The 20,541-nt window shown below is 37.3% G+C and overlaps 13 protein-coding genes across 13 annotated transcripts; 7 read left to right on the top strand and 6 right to left on the bottom strand.

Moving 5' to 3' along the window:
• Positions 1–413: 413 nt before the first annotated feature.
• On the top strand, positions 414–1,481 carry NESG_01248 (uncharacterized protein; the record flags this gene model as incomplete). The annotated part of the gene is made up of 1 exon (XM_053048883.1): positions 414–1,481. One exon carries the CDS (start codon positions 414–416, stop codon positions 1,479–1,481), a length of 1,068 nt encoding a protein of 355 aa, XP_052904688.1.
• A 420-nt stretch (positions 1,482–1,901) lies between these two features.
• NESG_01247 (uncharacterized protein) lies at positions 1,902–3,512 on the top strand (the record flags this gene model as incomplete). The annotated part of the gene is made up of 1 exon (XM_053048882.1): positions 1,902–3,512. The coding sequence occupies one exon, from the start codon at positions 1,902–1,904 to the stop codon at positions 3,510–3,512; it is 1,611 nt and encodes a 536-aa protein (XP_052904687.1).
• A 375-nt stretch (positions 3,513–3,887) lies between these two features.
• On the bottom strand, positions 3,888–5,207 carry NESG_01246 (uncharacterized protein; the record flags this gene model as incomplete). Its single annotated transcript, XM_053048881.1, has 1 exon — positions 3,888–5,207. One exon carries the CDS (start codon positions 5,205–5,207, stop codon positions 3,888–3,890), a length of 1,320 nt encoding a protein of 439 aa, XP_052904686.1.
• A 1,018-nt stretch (positions 5,208–6,225) lies between these two features.
• NESG_01245 (uncharacterized protein) lies at positions 6,226–7,194 on the bottom strand (the record flags this gene model as incomplete). Its single annotated transcript, XM_053048880.1, has 1 exon — positions 6,226–7,194. The coding sequence occupies one exon, from the start codon at positions 7,192–7,194 to the stop codon at positions 6,226–6,228; it is 969 nt and encodes a 322-aa protein (XP_052904685.1).
• An 884-nt stretch (positions 7,195–8,078) lies between these two features.
• On the bottom strand, positions 8,079–11,915 carry NESG_01244 (uncharacterized protein; the record flags this gene model as incomplete). The annotated part of the gene is made up of 1 exon (XM_053048879.1): positions 8,079–11,915. One exon carries the CDS (start codon positions 11,913–11,915, stop codon positions 8,079–8,081), a length of 3,837 nt encoding a protein of 1,278 aa, XP_052904684.1.
• Positions 11,916–11,929: 14 nt separating this feature from the next.
• NESG_01243 (uncharacterized protein) lies at positions 11,930–12,721 on the top strand (the record flags this gene model as incomplete). The annotated part of the gene is made up of 1 exon (XM_053048878.1): positions 11,930–12,721. The coding sequence occupies one exon, from the start codon at positions 11,930–11,932 to the stop codon at positions 12,719–12,721; it is 792 nt and encodes a 263-aa protein (XP_052904683.1).
• Positions 12,722–13,120: 399 nt separating this feature from the next.
• On the bottom strand, positions 13,121–13,930 carry NESG_01242 (uncharacterized protein; the record flags this gene model as incomplete). The annotated part of the gene is made up of 1 exon (XM_053048877.1): positions 13,121–13,930. One exon carries the CDS (start codon positions 13,928–13,930, stop codon positions 13,121–13,123), a length of 810 nt encoding a protein of 269 aa, XP_052904682.1.
• Positions 13,931–13,943: 13 nt separating this feature from the next.
• NESG_01241 (uncharacterized protein) lies at positions 13,944–14,702 on the top strand (the record flags this gene model as incomplete). The annotated part of the gene is made up of 1 exon (XM_053048876.1): positions 13,944–14,702. The coding sequence occupies one exon, from the start codon at positions 13,944–13,946 to the stop codon at positions 14,700–14,702; it is 759 nt and encodes a 252-aa protein (XP_052904681.1).
• Positions 14,703–15,724: 1,022 nt separating this feature from the next.
• Positions 15,725–16,336, bottom strand: NESG_01240 (uncharacterized protein; the record flags this gene model as incomplete). The annotated part of the gene is made up of 1 exon (XM_053048875.1): positions 15,725–16,336. The coding sequence occupies one exon, from the start codon at positions 16,334–16,336 to the stop codon at positions 15,725–15,727; it is 612 nt and encodes a 203-aa protein (XP_052904680.1).
• A 55-nt stretch (positions 16,337–16,391) lies between these two features.
• Positions 16,392–18,074, top strand: NESG_01239 (uncharacterized protein; the record flags this gene model as incomplete). The annotated part of the gene is made up of 1 exon (XM_053048874.1): positions 16,392–18,074. One exon carries the CDS (start codon positions 16,392–16,394, stop codon positions 18,072–18,074), a length of 1,683 nt encoding a protein of 560 aa, XP_052904679.1.
• A 289-nt stretch (positions 18,075–18,363) lies between these two features.
• Positions 18,364–19,092, top strand: NESG_01238 (uncharacterized protein; the record flags this gene model as incomplete). Its single annotated transcript, XM_053048873.1, has 1 exon — positions 18,364–19,092. The coding sequence occupies one exon, from the start codon at positions 18,364–18,366 to the stop codon at positions 19,090–19,092; it is 729 nt and encodes a 242-aa protein (XP_052904678.1).
• A 218-nt stretch (positions 19,093–19,310) lies between these two features.
• On the top strand, positions 19,311–20,198 carry NESG_01237 (uncharacterized protein; the record flags this gene model as incomplete). The annotated part of the gene is made up of 1 exon (XM_053048872.1): positions 19,311–20,198. One exon carries the CDS (start codon positions 19,311–19,313, stop codon positions 20,196–20,198), a length of 888 nt encoding a protein of 295 aa, XP_052904677.1.
• Positions 20,199–20,209: 11 nt separating this feature from the next.
• NESG_01236 (uncharacterized protein) lies at positions 20,210–20,434 on the bottom strand (the record flags this gene model as incomplete). The annotated part of the gene is made up of 1 exon (XM_053048871.1): positions 20,210–20,434. One exon carries the CDS (start codon positions 20,432–20,434, stop codon positions 20,210–20,212), a length of 225 nt encoding a protein of 74 aa, XP_052904676.1.
• Positions 20,435–20,541: the final 107 nt, after the last annotated feature.

The raw sequence follows: 20,541 nt of genomic DNA, 5'->3' as shown, positions 1-20,541 counted from the left end.
AAAGTAATGTCAGAATAGACATAACTTATGGCAGTAGTGGAATAAGTAATGTAATATTTGTCAGGACTTAATATACTATGTGTACTAAGTCTTGGTGTAAATTGTGTTGTAATTAGCCATATATTAGAATATTAATTAATACACTATGTGTAATAAGTAATGACAAAATGAACAGGACTTATGATACATGGTATAATAAGTTCTGGTGAATATGACAAGACTTATTACACTTTATACAAAGAGTGACAAGACTTATTCCATTTTGCCAAAACTTATTGCCCAATAGTGCAATACTTATTACATCATATATCATAAGTCCTGTCCACTTTACCAAGACTTTATCCACTAATTCCCAAAACAGACAAGACTTAATCCGTTTATAAATAATAAAATGTTTTATTTTTTTAATTATTATGTCCCAAAGAGGAAGTAAATATATTTTTAATCCTGCAAAAATTAACCGTATTTCCGAGGATTTCTTTGCACTTTTGTTGTTAAATCAGTATTCTAACGTATTTAACAAATTAAACCTAGTTTGTTTTGATTTTAATGGGAATTTTAATGATTTTCCATTTAACAAAATTTACCTGACACAAGAAATAACGGACGATTCAATTAATTCCTTAAAGAATGAAGCAGTAGTCAGTCAAGACTTGTTACACATAGTGTCATATATTCTGCATGGCTTAAAAAAGAATCAAAAATTAATTAAACTAATTAATGAAAATGTAACGGAAAAGTATACCACAGAAAGAATAAGACAGTTAGAATTAATTAAGAAAGAATTGTTAAGTACATTTAAAGAAGAAGTTTTTAAATTATTTAATGAAATTGATTTTGATTCTGAAGAAAATTTGGAAGAATTAGTTAAAAAAGTAATAAATAACGACACTAGGGGCGAACTTACCTCTAATATGGATATTACTGCAGGATATGCAGTTCATAATAGGGCAGAACTATCTCCACCCAGGGCAGGACTTAATACGCAGAGAGCAGGACTTAATATACCCACTATAAGACTTAATACGCCAAGTGCAAGACTTAATCCACCCAGTGCAGGACTTAATACGCAGAGAACAAGACTTAATCAATCTAGTGCAGGACTTAATCCAAGGAGGACAAGATTTAATCCAAGGAGGGCAAGACTTAATCCACCCACTACAATACTTAATCCACATTCACCAGAGCTTATTCCACTTATGACAGAATATATTCCCAGTACTGCAGGACTTAATCCACCACTAGATTATTATGACCAATTTATATTATATGATAGACCAATTACAACAAGATATAAGCCAGATATAAAAGTATACAGTATACAGCCTAATGAGTATGACATAGCCCAAGATAACCCGATTATAACCCAAGATAACCCGAAGACAATAATATACCATATTATTACAGATATAATTATACTATTAATTATACTTACAGTTATATACTACTGCAATTATAAATATAACGTATACTGGGCATAATAAAATATTTATACTGGTGACAAGACTTAATCCACTTGGTGCAGAATATATTACGCGGAGAACAGGACTTAATCCACTTTAGTCTAAAAATGACAAGACTATTTCCACTGTGACAAAACTTAATACGTGGAGGACAAGACTTAGTCCACCTTAGTCTAAAAATGACAAGACTTATGACACAATGACAGAACTTAATCCACTCTAACACAAAACTGGCAGAACTTAATCCACTTTACCAAAACTTAATCCACTAATAGCCCGAATAAACCCTATATCCCACAAATACCCACTATTACCCCTGCGTATTTCGTATTTCCCAATAAGGAAATATTAATTGGTTTCCCAATTAGGAAATTTTAATTAATTGCCCAAAAAGGAAATCTTAATTAGTATATATATTCCACATATATAAATTATAATATGGAAATATTTCAGGAAGACGCAAATAAAACTATAACCAGAAATGACTTGAAGCTGGAATATACAATTAATGCAGCAAGACTAGATGACTTATGCTTTGAGATTTTGGAAATATTATTTCAAGAAAAAGAAAACCTTCAGTTAAAGAATAGATTGCTGGACAGGTTTAGACAGATTAATTTTTTTATTTTAGAAATAATTGATCCTGTATACCGCAGTGTATTTGGTCTAGATAGAAAACCCGATATAACCCGAGATATACCATTAAACCATTCTCAGGAGGAATTATTGAAGATAAGGAAGGCGTCCATTGATCTAATCGTACTGATTGAAGCAATTAAGGTGAGGTTGTCGAATGAGCTTGTAATTCCGGAAAACCCGATCATCCGAGAGGTGCAAAAATATATCTCGCAAGATTCAATAAAAGGTGGTGATTTTGAGCTTGTAAGTGAGCTTAAAAGGATGATTATCCAGGCATTTGCAGGGTGCTACACGGAAAATGCATCTTCCATGCCCCATATAAGACTTCCAAATGAGCTTGAGCAAGAAATCCTGATAAACCAGAAATTGCACAAAGAGGAAGATTTCTTGGTCCCAGCAGGCCCCAAAGAAAGTATGCAATTCAGAATGCCCAGTGCAATACAAATACCGTCTTCACACACCCTGAGAGACCATATTTCAATGGTTTCCAGTGAAAATATTCATGAAGCTGAAATAAAACATAGCCCTTATATACCCAGAACCAGCTGTATATACAGAAATCTAGACTCATTCTCAGAAGATTCATCAGCAGATGAATACGAATGCACTTCCATAAAAATCAAAGAAGTCCCAGTTAAACCCACATACAGTGACGTAATTCAAAATATACGCAGAAAGGCAATGGAAATTGAATACGAAACAAAAGCACGCCCCAGGAATATCCAAAAGACAGGAAGTGGGTCAGAGGTGTCAGATAGCCCGTTAGATGAACAGACTAATAGCCCATTGAGTGAACATACTAATAGCCCGTCGAGTGAGGAGACTAATAGCCCGCTGAGTGAGGAGACTAATAGCCCGCTGAGTGAGGAGACTAATAGCCCGTTGAGTGAGGTGTCAGATAGCCCGTTAAGTGAGGGAACTAACTCTCCTGTATACAACCAGACTAACTCTCCTGTATATGAAAGGACTAACTCCCCTGTATACAATGTGACTAGTACTCCACTTACTACCCCCGTGTATGAGGTGACTAATTCAAGTGATTCCAACAGGAATGTGTCACCAGTATATATTCCTGTATATGAGGAGACTAAGACCCCCGTATACGAACAGACTAATCCAATAATTAGTCCAGATTATATACAGGATACTATTAAGTGCCCTGGTCCCTTTATGAATGAATATAAAAATACATTATTCTATGGGAATACTTTAGTAGCACCCAGAAAGGGTAAACCGTCAGAATACTCCATCTTAGTAAAGAAGAAGAAAGAGATGACCCGTCAGGGAAAATGCTATAAAAATATATTATTTGTACTGATTATATTATGTATAATTAGTGTGTTATGTATAGGTTATATTTATAAGGATATCTTATTTGAATATACAGAATATATTAGGGTATACAACTAAAGTATACAGGAATAAATTATATTTAATTTGAATATATTATTAGTCTATATTATAACAGAGTATACTAATTATAACAGAGTATACTACTGCCCACTAAGAAAACTAAAGATAAAAATTTATTTAAAATTGCTACTATATAGACACTGTCAGTATAGACTAATTATAACAGTAACATATATATAGTATAAGCTAGTCACAAACACAACAGTATACACTAAATACAACCCGTAATATTGCTAATTACAACAGTATGCACTAAATACAACAGTATACACTAAATATAACACACTAATACTAATAATAGTCTAATTACAACACACTACTACTAATAATAAATACCTTTATTAATTCTATCCTCTTATACGTTATACTCTGCTAAAACACTGCCCCTTCTTTTATAATATACTTAGGGTATGCCTTCTCGACTAATTCTGTGTCTGCGTGCTGTATAAAGTACACTGCAATTAGTATACCACGTACCATGGGCACAGTCATCAGTGACCCACCTAATGCCACTGCATATATTCCCCATACTAGACCAAGACCATTGTAATTCTGTGCATGCAGGCTATATACACTAAATAATCTGGTTATATAATGCATATTATATACCATAGCCGAAGACGCAAATACCATCATGGGTATAATGCATATACTAGCCATATTTAAATAGCAACTTACAACGTACTTTTTAAACTCATGGAATGCATGCTTCATGGAGTGACTAAATTTAGTACCAAATAAGGCATTGTACACTAAGCAGTAACTATTTAACTCTTCAACCAGTAATTCCAACAGGCTTATAACTAAAAGTACAATAAATAGAATGAAGGAAACAAATAAGCCACCACCAGCTCTCCTGTTATTATTATAAGACCGCTTTGTTAGATATCTGGTCAAGGATATGACAAACTTCAACAGGGATGCAATAAAAATAGTACCAGTTGACAAAATAACCCTAGTTACGCCTGCTACTAAGGTATTTCTAGTGTACTCTTTTGGGTTTGCCAGGTTTAGCATGTGCTGGTGCGCTACTTTAGCATAAAATACAACGATGCAATTACCAACGTATATTACCATTAGTACACAAGACATAATAGCATACAACACCTTAATAAGTATCATTTCATTGGATCCTTGTGGTGTAAAACAATATGAAAGTAGTAGTGTAGCTGTGTATACACATATTGCTGTTGTAAGTATGCATGATATACATGCTGCAGTGTACGCTTGTATGTTTAGTAGTATTATGTTCGTTGCAATTTTAATTAATTTCCTGACAATCCTACGGGCCTTAATGATTCTGTATACAAAGAATACCATTGCCATGAAGAGCAGTAGGGCTGAAAAGGCGCTACCCAGGTTATTTACTGAAATTGACAACATAACGGAAGCTGCGGCCATAATTAGGGAAATTGCGCAATTAATATAGATCATTGCAGTGGGAAATATATTATATAAGACAATTACGAATAAGGGTATAATATATACCCCTAATAAAATTAATGCTAGCCCGAACATTTCTAGTTTAAAGTTATCTGTGTCTAATTTGTATATATTTTTAATGGGGCCTGGGATTGGACTAATTAGACAGAATGTAATAAATATTAGTGCGGATGCTATGGCTAGCATAGCCATCTTTGTGTCTGTGAATCTGTTGCTGCTGACTATCTTTGAGTTGTGTATTTGCAACATGAAAATATTTGAAAAATATTTTATTGCTTATATGCGGAATATTATTGATTTTTGAGGAATTTTATATGACACTTTTAGAACATATATTTGAGTGAAGTTTGTAGGAGTTATTTGAGTGAAATTTGTAGGGGATATTGTGAATATGGTTGAATTTAGTGGTGTTTTGTAGGGGATATTTGGTGAATATTGTTGGATTTGGTGTGTTTTGGGAATATTGTTGAAATTCGTGTATTTTTTTGAGTGTTTTGGGGATTAGGAGGTATATAATGGACTAATTAGGATTGTTTGAGTGTTTAAGGAGTAAATGCTGTAAAACACAAGTAAAACCAATTAAACCACTAAAACACTATAAAAACTCACCAAATAACTGTTGAAATACTGTAAACCCTCACCTAACACAAAACTACTACCAAACACCACTAAAAACCACTGTAAATTCTAATATATCCCGATGTAAACTAGCCCGAATAATATATTCTGCATACCATGTAATTAGTCTATTTGTAATTCGGGTTATTCTTGTTAAGTTTGGTATGTAATAATTTTTGTGCATAAATATATTTGAAGAATTCATGTGGATGGATATTTATGAAAGAGTAATAAGTTTTGGATGGAAACTTGAATTTTTTGGAATTCTTTGGAATTTTTGGAAAGATCCTTTAGAAGAGACATAACTTTTTCCACTTTGAAAAATTCCATTGGGAGAAATTTCTTATGAGACTATAAATAACTCTAATTATATATATGGTAGAAATAGTATGGGGTTATTGAGAGGGTTGGGCTATTCGGGTTGGATGAAATTCATTGAGGGTCATTTTATTATGGAATTTGTGCAGTGAAAAGTGAGTATTTAGTAGACTACATATAACATAAGAGAAATATGGCTTTTTTCTTATGGTTTATAACGAGTTATATGAAAATACGTTATAATTTACATGTGGAAATGTGTTCTTGTGGGAATAAAGGAGCATTTAGCTGAATCTATGCGTAATTAACTGAATATATGCGTCTTGTCCTGTTACACTCTGTGCTTGTTCTGTAAAGAGCCCAATAACTGGACAATATTCAATGCTACGTCATAAATCAATGTAGAACAGCCTAATAGCCACAGGATACACAGGAATAAAGAGAAAAGGATGTATACTCTTATTTGGTAGAGGGTAGAGTCACTGAAAAATTCAGTTGTTCTGTAATAAACTCCATCCCATCTACTGACAAATTTAAACATGCTCTGGGCACAGTGCACACACATGAATAAGTATACAAATAGAATCATTGCGTATTCTAGGTCTACTAGATACCCTGATATAAAGCCAATTTTAAATCCTGTGCAGAGCCCAATTAAAACATAGCTCATTCTAAGCATAGAAATATTCAAGAAGAATATAACTAGGCTCATTCCCACTGACATATTCACAGTAAGATGAAGCTTGCTTGAAAATGCCTTTAAATAACTGAATCTCCCAAAAAGGAAATAAACAATTGACTTAATAATTTGGAAGCACACGATTAATGTACCGTACGAAAGTGCAATGTATTTATCCTCTGACTCCAAGCCATTTGGGAACCCAATACTCCCTCCAATAAGCACCTTTGCAATGTGGTCAAATAGTCCAGAATAAATAAATGGTCCAATAACGTACAGCGGTAGATTGTATATTACCAAGACAAAGATAGCAGACAGGTCAAAATATTCATGCCCATTGAATATAACTGAATTCTTGTCCATGTCTCCATCGTATCCATAGTCCGTGTCAAAACGAAAACTATTTGGGGTATTTCTGGGTGCATTAGGGTTTGGATTAAACTGATTTTCCATTGCGCCAACGAGTGTAGGCCTAGTATTAATATATCCTGCAATTACTTCGTGATAATTTGGAGGCGGCAGATAATAAGCATATACAACAGGATTCATTGTAACAGCATCATTATATGAAGGTGGCGGCATATTATAATAATCAATTGTACTTGGTTCTGCTGTATCCATGAAATAACTCTGGTTATTTGGTTTATAAATATTCCAGCTAATTGGTTTATGAATATTTCTAAAAGGGAAAATTAATTTCCAAAAATCCAAATTTTAAGCAAGTTAATGGGCCTTAGAGGGAGTTACTTCAGGTTATATGGGCTTAATAATATTTAAAAGGAGGCCAAACAGATCAAACTCATCCTTCATGAAAAAACAAGTGCATATAGAAGGAAAACAAGTGAATTTTATAAAAGCGCATTGTACTTTAAAAAAACCTATTCTATTTTAAAAAAATAAAATACACTTAGACAAAATTCAATGCACTCTGACAGAAATTAATACACTTTAAAAAAGCGCAATACACTTCAGAAAAATAAAATAAAATCACTCATGCACACAAGAGAATATTCAATCGATTTAAATAGAAGTGAAATGCGCTGTAGTTTAGCAGAAGTCAATGGACTTAAATAGATGCAACATTCCTTAGTAAGAAGTTAATAAACATATCCTTGCCTTGACATAACCCGAATATAGCCCGTCATAAGACCAGTTAACCTATAAACTTAACTAACTCTTTCATATATACCACTCTAAAATTAACAAAACCCTCTTAAACCACCATATACCCACCCGATATAAACCATCATAGATCTACTTAAACTTAACCAAATCCTACTTTAAATCCCCAAAATCCAATAATATGTTTATTCCATTTGATTCCATTATTCTTTAAATTAAACTATCTCTATTAAATATAAATATTCATGCACCACTAATAACCCTTCACAAAAGAATGAAAGAATAAAACCTTCGTGAGACAAAAAATAAAAGACTCTTCCTCTTAGAAGAGAATAAAAGACAAAGAGTCTTCATGAGACACTTCTAACCATAAACAGCCTAAATCATTTCATCTCGCAGTCGAATAAGATCTTGAATGATCCTGTGCCTATGGGAATCCTTTGCCCACTGATTATGCACTCACTCACTCCATTTATCATATCCTCATAGCCAGAATATCCTGCCGTGAAGAGATGCTCTCCTGTTTGCTCAAAACTAGCAAGTGTAAGCACACTGGACCCTCCCATTTTCTGCAGCCCAAATCTAGTCATTCCGCATACTTCCCCAGTAAAGCACATTACATCTGCAAGTAGTCCTATGTGACGGGCATCCACGGATATCCCGTGCCTCCCAATTGTATACTGAATTTCCTTCACAATTGACTCCCTGGCTGCCTCTATCCCTAGTGTCTTGTACGTCTCGTATATATTATTAGTTGAAGTCTCTGAAGAATTCACGCCTTCTGTGCCAAGAATCTCTAAAAGACCCGTTCCTTCTGCAATTATTTCTGAGTCTGTGGTGATCACACGGGAAATACTTCCCACCCCCTTTACTTTCGTCTTCAATAATTTATCAATCTCAGAAGGAACTGATTTCTCCAAAGGTGCCTCCCAATAATATACCCCATCCTTCTTGTACGCTCCAATTCCCTTAATTTCCTTTTCAATTTTATGTCTTGCCACTTGTCCCTCCGGTATCCTAAATACAGCGGATATTTTATTCACAGAGACAGATTCAGCTAGGTCACCGATTACAACAGGCTGCACACGCCCAGGAATTTCACTAAAATGACCTGGCTCTGCGGATATTTTTATAAGCGGCGTACTAATGGACGTACTTGCATTTATGATTTCCTTAAGGCGCGGCACTCCGAGTGTAATACTTGCGCCTGACGTACCTGCCAAGTGGAATGTCTTTAAGGTCATTTGCGTACCTGGCTCACCAATGCTTTGTGCAGCCAGGGCACCCACTGCCGTGCCGTATTCAATCTGTGACTTAAGTGCTTGAAAGAGCATCTTGCAAATGAATAGTTGTTTAACTGAAATATTCATCTGGTGGTCCTTTGTGTATGCGTTAATCAATTCAATCAGATGCATATTTTCATGACGGAACAATAAATACCCCACTGAACCATTCAGCAATTCCCATATATCAGGCATAATTGTATCTGTGTGCGGGTTATAGACTGATTTCCATATGGATTTAATTGCGTCGTATATAAGCACAACAGAAGGATGAACATTTTCTGCAAATATATTTACGCCTGAATTATTCGACACTTTCAATGCCCAATAATGTGCAGACGGCATGTCTGTTGTGAGTGTGCCTTTCTGCAGTAGAACTGGGTCTAAGCCATCATCACCAAATTGCATTTGAATTATTTGCTGTCCCCTGCGGACTGTTCCGTCATATGCCACGTATACGCCTTCTAGTACTTTCATTAACCTTCTTTGCATATAACCTGTTTCTGCTGTTTTGACTGCCGTGTCCACAAGACCTTCTCTTCCACTGACTGCATGGAAGAAGAATTCCGTTGGCAACAAGCCAGCGCAGAAGGACGACCTGACAAAACCCCTTGATGCATTTGTGTCCCCCATGAAGTGGGGAAGTGTTCTGTCACCGAAATCCCTGGATATTCTTTGACCCCCAACTACTTGCTGCCCTACACATGCGACCATTTGTGACACATTTATAAGACTGCCCTTGCTACCGCATGCCTGCATGATTACGGGCGAGTTATGCTGGGAGAGGTGCTGGATGCAGTGCTTTCCTGCGTCCTCTCTGGCCCTGGAGAGAACTGCAATTGTACTCTCAGCAGGCTTACTGGCTGCTTCAATCTCACACCCATCCACAGCCTGTGTGATCAGCTTCTGTAATTTTGGTTTTGCAAATACGTCATCCAGTCCTATAGAGAACCCTGCCTCTCCAAGGTATCTGGAGCATAATCTGGCAATTGCGTCAAGAGCACTAACTACAACAGACGGCCCTCCTTCTCTTAATTCATAGTGGAATATAGTGCCCTCTTCTGCTCCGACTATCCTTTTATCTGCGCGGCCAAAAAGTATCTCACCATCTCGCATGACAAATAGGCCTTCATTCACTGAGGAGAAAGTTGTGCCTGGGGTGAAATTTCTAGTGCGAATTTCCATGGAGACAGACAGGTTTAAGGCCTGACTGAAAAGGGTCTTTCCTGTGTACAGAACAGAAGGTCTGAGTATAGTGGGCTTAGCTGTCATCCTTCCCGTGTGCTTTGGTAGGGCGTATACAATTAGCTGACCGAACTGTTTTTTTGTGAAAAAAGTGGATTTCTTTGTTATAAGGTAGCTGCCTGTGATGAAGTCCTGTGTGGCTGCGACTAATGGCTGGCCATTCCTGGGGACTGCCAGATTATTCTTTACGCCCATTAGCTCCAGTGCTTCCACTCTTGCCTCCACTGTCTGTGGCAGGTGAATATTCATTTCGTCCCCATCGAAGTCTGCGTTGTACGGAGAGCATACGCACTCGTTAAATCTAAGGGTGCGCCCTGGGAGCACTTTCACTTTGTGCGCCATTATGCTTAGTCTATGGAGGGACGGCTGTCTGTTAAATAAGACGACATCTGAGTCTTGCATATGTCTCTCCAGGATATCTCCTTCCTCCAGGTTAATTGTGTTGTTTTCTCGGAGGAATATCCTTCTGTCTTGTTTTAGCAGATAGTTTGCGCCTGGATAGAGCGTGCACCCATTTTGTGCTAATTTCCGGAGGGCTTTCATATTGCCTTCTGTTACGGGCACTGGGACGGTGAGTGTTTTTGCCATTTCTTCTGGGATCCCAACTTGCTCTACGCTTAGATTTGGGTCTGGCGAGATAACTGTACGCCCAGAGAACTCAACTCTTTTTCCAGAGAGATTTCCCCTAAACCTTCCATGCTTCCCTTTTAGTCTCTGCACTAAACTTCTTATTTTCGCTGCATCTGGCCGTGAGTCTGAGCTAATTAACTGCGCACACTGTGACTGCAGTAAGTCCCAGTTCTCTGATAGTCCATGCATATACGCACCTTTTGCGATTTCATCACGAATTAGCTGCGACGTATACGATATTTCACTGAGCTTTATCGTTAGGTCATCTTCATTTGAAGAGGAGTCTAAGGCCATGACACTCGGGCGTATTGTCCCAGGGGGCACAGGCAGGCACGTAAGCATCAAAGAAGCAGGGTCACAGGAAAGCCCTAGAAGACTCCTTGTAATATCATTCGGAATATTCCTTAGTATGCTTTGCGCTGTAACTGGTGATATATATTCATCTGGTGCATTATTTATCCAATTTGTTATCTCTGGGTTATCCTTTACTGATGCACTATAAAGGGATCTTTCTATTTCCTTCTGTGCATCGTGCTTTTTCAGTCTGTGCACTCTATGGAAGAATTTAAAGCCTGTCTTCCTGACGGCCCCGTTTATGCTGCTGCACTGGAAGCACTCCACTGCCTTTTTTGCTTCATCAAAGACCTTTTTAATGACTCTTTGCTCAAGTGTTCTGTTTCCCTTTCTGGCCTTCAGTTTAATTAGAAGCTGTGCTTGTGTCTCATCTGGCAGTAGTAGTGCAGAGCACTGCTTGCACACACTTTGCAGTATTTTGTGCGTATTCTTTAATAGTCCCGGGTGATAAACAGGCAGCGCCAAGTCAATGTGCCCAAAGTGTCCTACGCACTCTGCCATTTTCTCACCGCACGTACTGCAGGTGGCGTCTTTTGTGCTTGGGCCTAGTCTTAAGTCAAGCGGGCCTGTGGTGGCAGGTGCCTTGTTCTCGCTTGAATATAAGTCCCTGGAGGTCACTGCCAATACAGACATATTCCTTATCTCTCTTTCCGTTAATATTTCAAATTTAATTCTGGATATTTCTCTGGGGATATATTCTTTCTGCATGGTAAATAAATTTTATGCAAGTCTTGTACAGATTCCGGTCGGAGAGGGAGTTTGGCAAGATAGAGACAGATAGGTCTTCTATGCCCCTGTGGGAATTAAAGGCAGAAATAGCAGCCAAAAGGTACCTTACATTCCATGATTATCACTTGGTATTTTACATGGAGAATGAAGAGACGCCCATTACTAATAACTATGCAGTTATATACAGTAATATGAACATAATAATAGAGAGAGTCCCAAATCACATAAACTCTGGGTATAAAGAGGCCTTGGAGAGGGCCAAGCAGCCGGAAGAACAGATAAAAGTGAAGGAAGAGGCAGGCAGTATTACCATGCACAATATACACGGGATAAAGACACCTCCCGATTCCTATATTTGCTTCAGATGTGGGCAGAAAGGGCACTTTATACAGATGTGCCCAACAAATAGTAATAAACAATATGATGCGATGCGAATAAAGAAGGCAACTGGAATACCAAAGACATTTTTAGTTCCTGTGGAGGAGACTTCCCCTACTTCTGTGCTTTTGAATGAAGAAGGGAAGTTTGTCAGGGCGCAGCCACAGACGATGGAGTTTTCCAGGAGATTTAGGTCTTCTGAGGAAAGATCTATTCCGCCTGAGTTTATGTGCCCGCAGTGTAATAGCTTAATTGTGGAGGCAGTTAAAATGAAGTGCAAGCACACAGTTTGCGAGTACTGCGTGTCCGGAAGGTGTCCTGTCTGCAAGAAGAAGTCGTCCAGTGTATCAATAGACACAAAAATGAGAAAGAAAATAGAGAGTTTCCTGGAGAATAGCAAGGCATAGGCGGGTTAGTTATATCGGGGTTATTAGTACTAAACCAGTGTAGTATGTGACTAATCAGTATGTAATTGATGAATATACGACTAATTGGTTATTTGTAAGTAGTTGTTGTATACCTGTGCACTTGCATATATACATAAGTGTATGACTAATTGTTGAATATGTGAAAATATGACCAAACAATGTGTAATTAGTGAATATACGACTAATTATTACTAAATACATAAGTGTGTGACTAATTGGTTGCAAATACAGGACTAACTGCTGCTAAATATATGTGAGTATATGACTAATTGGAGTGTATGCGTATACATATAACCCGAGTAACTTAAAGTATGTACTCTTCTACTGGTTATTGCCGTTATAAAATATACTAACACAAGGATATTCTTATTCTTACATTTATTTCTGTATCTTATGGACTTCTATGCCATTTCTCTCAAATAAACTCTGAACCTCTGCGTCACCCACATATTCATCCATGTAGTAGACCCTCTTTATTTTCACTTGGACTATTTTACGCGCACACAGGCGGCATGGATATAGTGTAGTGTACAAATCTGAATCGAACAACTCTGCACGGGACCTCTCCAAGAAGACACTTTCCTCTGCATGGATGCAGAAGCAGTCGGATAGTTCTGTTCCCTTTTTTGCATTTCCGTTGCATCTGTTGCATCCTCCATCTAGACAGTTTGTTGTGCTTGTGGATGTCCCATTGTATCCTGTGCACAGCACCCGGTTGTGCTTCACTACGACTGCCCCCACCTTTCTCTTCATGCAATTGGACCTGGTGGATGCAGTTTGTGCTAGCAGCATAAAGTACTTCTCCCAATTAGGCCGTATACTGTACGATTTAATTGTATCTATTTCTGTGTCACTTATTTCAATTAAGTTTGTTGTGTTTAAGAAGTCCCTTCTGACTTGCAGTAAAGATGCATGGTAATTGGTGCTTTCTTCGATTTCACTCTCTGTGGCACTCTTTTGGTCTGTTGGGTATACGACTATGAGGGCAGCTAGCGGCTTTGTGTTAAATTCCTTCCAGTCTTGTGGTTTTCGCAGGTGAATTACAATATCCTCTGACCATTTCCCTGTGCTCATAATTTCCGTTATAACTCCTGGGTAATATTCTATCTCTGTTGCTCCATTTTGCACAAGATTCTTAACAGCTAGTCTTGCGCATATGTTTGCAGCAGAAGTAACACAGCGCAGCATGGAAAAATTTTAAATGGGGTATGCTCTCTTTGTTATTGGGCCAGCGGGCTCTGGGAAGACGACTTTAACGCATATGCTGAAGGAGCACTATACCTCGCAGAAGAGAAGCGTTACTTTGGTTAATTTAGATCCTGCACAGGCACTTACTGACTTGGAATTTGTGTTTGACATTCGGGACCACATTGAAATATCTGAAATAATGGAGGCAGCTGATTTTGGGCCAAATGGCGGGCTTATGGCAGGGCTGGAGGCTATTTCAGATAATTTGGATATAATGGAACTCCCGGAGGATGATGAAGTGTTCTTGATTTTTGACTGTCCTGGGCAGATTGAGCTGTATTTGCACTCTGACTCTATTTCGAAAATTATTACAGAGATGCAGAAGAATCACTTCCCTTTGGTGCTTTATGCATTGGATGCGATGCATCTTCTGGATAACTCCAGGTTCCTGGCTGCTGCAATTTCTGCAACAATTGCGATGTCTAAATTTGAAGTACCGCATCTGAACATATTTACAAAGTGCGACTTAGTGGATAAGGCACAGCTGGATGAATTACTTGAGTCTTTGGATACTGAGACCCTGTGCGATAACCTTCCTGCTCGAACGGCAGATGAAAAGAAATTCAACCAGGCACTTACAACAATCATAAAGGATGAAGGACTTTTAGGGTTTATTCCTTTGAATTATAAGGAGAAGGAGTCAATCGATGAATTAGCGTATCATATTGACACTTCCCTTCAATACTTCGACAATCACATGCCGGATGAATAGTTTTTTCTTGTGCGAAAATATAGATGTCTAACTATAAATCAGAAACCCTTCATGGAATATTTGATTTTTCTTCTGATATGAAGGGTTTTTGATCAAAGACCAGAAAAATAAGCAAAATGAATATTATTAAAGAACCACGATCTAGAAAGTATTACTAGTAGGGATTGCAGTATATAATGCAAGGCGCATAGCTGGAATAGAATCGAACGAAGCCAGGCTACCCCATACTATATTTTGGCACTTTTTTATTTTATTTAACACATTCGGGTTATATCTTGGGCAAATTTAGAGGGAAAATAGGTACAGAAGGTGTATATGGCATCGTGCCATATATATTCACTGTAAATATGGATATAAATTTAATAATATAAATTATTATTTCTACATATGCATATATTTTATATTTAAATAATTTTATATTTTAGCCAAGCAAGACCAGATATTATTGAAGCGTATTTAAATTTGCATAATTTTCATGAAATATTCGTATACACAGAGGCATATTCTAAAAGAAAAGACAAGCAGAACATACTCTAAGTTAATTTTCTAGAAGATGATAGGTTAACTTTCTAGAAGGTTATAAAATGCGTTATTTATTTAACTCTGAAACCATTTAAATAGCCTCAAGTGAAGTATTTTCTTCTTGGGCTTTTAATGAAAAGTATATCTATTTAATAAGATCCTGTTAGAGAGGATACCTATAAAACTCTACTGTTCAAGGAAAGCAGACTAAGCAACATCCATGTTCTTTCTTGCAGAGGCCTCCTTCTTGAGTTTTTTAAACCAATCAGATTATGGGCCCTCTAGTTCTTAATAAGGAACAATCCAGTCATATATAACCCGCTCTATAAAGATACAGACAAATATTACCCAATGCACCAATAATTAGTCTGAGCATATAACACTCTAAAATTTCACCCCTTTGAAAATGCACAGGATATGCAAGATGCTATTTATATTTGTATTCTACTTTATTCTACCTGTGACTTAGAAGTATCCGGGTATGCAGACGCATGATCATATTATTTGCACTCTACCCCGATCTCCTTCCTCAGAACTTCAATAATCCTGGAGGAGTCACTCTCCTCATTTTCCTCCTCTAGTTTTATGTACTCTTCAATTATGCGATTCTTCTCGTGGGACAAAACCCGCAGTGATCTTTGAAGAAGAATCCTGGATCCTTCAACCTCCCCTATGGACCTAAGAGCGAATGCGCACCTCAGCCAAACCTCCAGGCTTCCCGTGCACTTCTTCGGGATGGAAAGAGATATTTCCTTTATCTTCTCCTTGTTATTTACAGAGAGGAAATACTCCAAGTGCGAGATAAACAGTTCTTCCACACCAAGGCATGAGAATTGCGCTCTGCAGTAGAGAGAGTCTATTCTCTTTGTGATATAATTCCTTTTGTTTTTTACGTCTTTTGCTCTTTTTAAATATATACGCTCTAATAGGACTTCATACTCAATATACAGAAGAAATATGCTAAGACGAGGCCGCACTGAAAGAATCTGCTCAAAGTTCTTTCTCTTTTTGATAATTGCCTCAATTTCAGCTGGACTGAAGATATTCTTGTCCTTGTAGTATGACAATTCGGGCACCATGTGCTCCATCTCACTAATAACTGAAGAACTCATTAAAATTTTAGCAGCAGAAATGTATAATAAAACTTTTTAAATTCACGTGTTTACAATGAAAGATACTTCTGCGCTTCTAAAAGAGTTTAACATAGAGGCAGAAATATGCGACAAAGAGCAGCCAGATTCAACAGAAAAGAAAGCCAAGGAAGTTGACCCATACGATATAGTAGAGGCCCTTTTAGACCAAATTGACATAAATGACATAGAAACAAGCAGAATTGTGCTTGTAAACCAAATAAACGAGTCTTTACTGGAGAGGGATCATCTGGTGAGAAATAATTTCACAACGTACATAAAGTGCAGAAAGGCACTAGAGTCCATGGAGGCATCGAATTTGTGCAAAAGTACATTGAAGAACCTGGACATGCAAAGCATAAACTCAATTGAAGTCCTCTTAGAGCCGATTATTCTGGAGAACAAAGAGATTCACTTGAGGGAGCAGCAGAATAAATTCATGCTAAGCAATAGTCTTCTGTTCAATGCAGAGTTCATTCTCTTGGAGTACTTGAAAATCAATGACTTTGACTCATTCCTGACAGACTACAAGATGATCAAGGCAGAAGTGGAGAAATTCAAGGACTCTAGGTTTGTGTCATATCTTTTCTCAAAGGTTGTGCCAATTCTGGCACGCTTCAAGATTGAAGTGATCAGAAGAATTGAAACCTGCAAAAGCATCTCTGAGTCACTGCATTACTTCAGGATATATACGCAAGTAGATTCAGAAAGCTACCACAAGGCATTTGCCACGCTCCTTACAATTGCCAAGACAGAAATTGGCGAAAGACAAATTCACCCAGGAGGAACACTCTTTTCAAAGCTAAGAAACATAAAGGGCTTTGTCGCAGACCAAACAGAAAGCATACTCTACATGATAGATGCCATGAAGGCAGTGGACATGGTTACGTGGCAGGCCAAGGAAATGTCTGATTTTGTGGTAAGTGCAGCAGACGCATATGCAGCAAGCATAAAAAGAGGTCTCCTGGACTTCTTAAAGGAAGACACAAGTGAAGCAGAAAAAGCATCCCTGGAATTAAAAGAAAAGCTGTCAATTATACATGAAATATCCCAATTAATAGAGGCAGTTACAACAAAAATGGCTGCAGAAGGCATAGAAGATGCAGCTGCCATGCCAAGTATAAATGAAATATTCTCTCTTCTAATAAAAATACTTTGGAGAGGCGCAGAGAAAGAGTCGGTCCAAAGTATTTCAGGACTAATCCGAGACACACAGAAAATATTCGGATTAAAAGAGCATATCTCAAAGGAAATCAAGGAGTTCCTGATTAAACCTCTTTCCAGGTCAGGGAATATCACATTCCAGGAATGGATTGAGGCACTTGCAAAGGTGACCGTGGAAATATTCCCAAAAGTGGAGAATTTCCTGTCAGAAGCAGAAAAGCAAGAAATACTTGATAAAGTATCTGGAATAGAAGAGAAAATAAGGGAAATAGGTGCATCACATCTGGAGTCCCAGCTAGAAGAAGCTGCATCTGATGAAGAACTCCTTATGGCTCTTGTAAAAGTGAAAGTATTATTCTCAAAGAATGGCTTGCACAATAACCCAAATGAATATGAAATAATAAGTGAAGCAGTTAATAGAATAGACCTAACAACAGACCTAACAAAATACGTCTTAAGGAAGTACATTAAAGATGAATCTGTGCAAAGGTTCATTAAAAACTCAATCCCAACCCACGCAAGGTGCAAGAAGCAGTTCTTAATCCTAATGGAGTGACCAGTAAATACCTGGATTATTAATGGGAAATACCGGTAGTTAGCCGAAAATTAAAAAAAACCCAGTAATTAACCAGTAAATAACAAAAAACAACCAGTAATTATCCGGTAAATAACGAAAAAAAACAGTAAATAATAAAAACACTTTCATATATGCATTAATCATCCAATTACTATACCCACTGCATTTTATGCTTATCATATAGTCCAGACTACATACTATTAACAAACAATAATATAACCCTGTCTCCTTAAGAATAAATTCACCCTAATTAAAATAACCAGACAGAATGCGCATTAAAAATAAAAAAAATATCCATAGAAATATAACCATGCACAAAGAAGACCCACTCTCCGTAAAGTACCCAGATGAATATATTCACCTACTGAAGCAGCACGCTGTAAATATGCAAGAGGAGAATTATTCCACACAGGCCCTAGATATAATAACCTCAATAATATATTACTGCCCGACTAATTACACTGTGTGGGTCGATAGAAGAAAAGTTCTTGGTAAAATCCCCAGGGACACGTACAATTACAACAAGGAGCTGACTTGGATTAAAAAAAGAGCACATGAGAATCAGAAGAATTATCAAGTATGGCACCATTTTAAGCATGTTTTAACAGAAATGAACCATGAAATATCAGAAGACCTGGATATTTTAGAAATAGTCAGGAAAGACCCAAAGAATATCCACTTCTGGGGGGTATTCCTGGCATGCGCAAAGAATGTGGAAAGTGCACTTGAATATACGAAGTACTTCATAGAGGAAGATGTAAGAAATAATTCAGCATATTCCATACGGTACACATTAATTAGTCCAATACTCAAGCAGGATCCTGCGAGATTCCAGAAGGAGAAAGAGTTCCTTTTAAGTCTCCCTGTGCTGAAGTATAATCTGGCGTACTGGAACTATCTGGCAGGTTTAAATAGAATGTTCCCAGAGAGTGATCTGCTTGTGAGGTGTGAGGGTATTTTAGAGTCAAAGGAAGTGCCAAAATATTATGAGGATTAGATTATTATAATACACTGCAATAAACCACTCCATCCTCTTCTTATAATTATGTACACGAATATATCTGGATACTTGTAAGACCATTAGTATATATGGTTATGCAAAATATAATTAAATATACATGGGTATACGGATATAATATGCATATATATATAGTATCACCGTGTAAGACATAATTATACAATACCTCCGTATATAATATATTACTTAAATATAATATGTATATATATGCGTATAATGCGTGTATTACAGTGGTATATTATGCATATATATGGAATATAACCAGAATTAGATCTGTTTATAATAAATCACCATGCGGATTTATTACAAAATATCCACAGAACCCCATGGAGGAGAAGGAGAATATAGATAAAATTATAAGACTATTCAATAATAACCCAGATATACACTATACCCCGCATTTCATAAGAAGACTGCTTCCTTCTCGGGAAGAAGAAAAGATAAAGAGCCGGCCCATCTTGAAATTAGCCCTCTCAGATCTCCCACAAGAACAGATAGATTTCATCAAAGGCACCATCACCCGGATATCAGAGATACTGGAGTATAATATATTTGTGGACTCAAATAATATCAAGGATTCAACACACTTAATTGTAGGCACAGATTCAACAGGCCTTTGTAAGAGGACGTATAACTACCTGGCATCAATTATCCTGAAGAAATCCATTGTAGGATTCACGTGGTACATTGAACTGTTTGACAGATCTAAGAAGAAAAATGATGATGAATATTACAGCCAGACATTCAAGCAGTACATTGAAAGTATAACTAGGAATAACCTAGTGAAAGGAGATGTAATTGAAGGGCCCTCTAGTGCACCCCGTATGGCGCACATGAGCTGCCGTCTAGTACCTGCCTTAGACGGGGTTATAGTGGCAGACCCAGATGGTCATGTGAGCAAAATAGAAGAAAGGCTAATTTCAATGGGAAATGGCTGTCTTACTGCAGATAAAGAGAAGGGCAAAATTATTGTAAAGAAATTTGGTGAAATAACTGAGATGATTGCGTCTGGTGCAATCTTAACATATCAGAAGATGGAGGATGAGCTATCAGATGATTCTTTCATATATGCACAAGACACATAAATCGCTATTTATTAGTCCTTTGAGGTGTAGAACTTCTTTAAAAAAAAGATGGCTTCATCTGAGAGCATTGTATTTGTGCTTGAGAACTCTTTACAGATGGATTTTGCATCTTCTGCCGATATGTACTCGTATGATACTACGTCCATAACGGCAGCCACGTCCTTTGAATTTATTGCTTGCATAAAATATTTTATATTTTCATTTTTATTCCCTTCACAGAAAATACATTCTGGCATGTGGATTAAGTCTTGTCAGTTTTGGGATAGAGTGGATTAAGTCTTGTTTAATATTTGGACAAAACTTATGGCGGGTGGATTAAGTCCTGCATAAAGTTGTAATACAT

This window comes from Nematocida ausubeli (assembly GCF_000738915.1).
Source record: "Nematocida ausubeli strain ERTm6 chromosome Unknown supercont2.3, whole genome shotgun sequence".
Taxonomy (NCBI): Eukaryota; Fungi; Microsporidia; genus Nematocida; species Nematocida ausubeli.
Note: the sequence above shows the minus strand (reverse complement) of the source record. Positions and strands in the feature narration are given on the sequence as shown.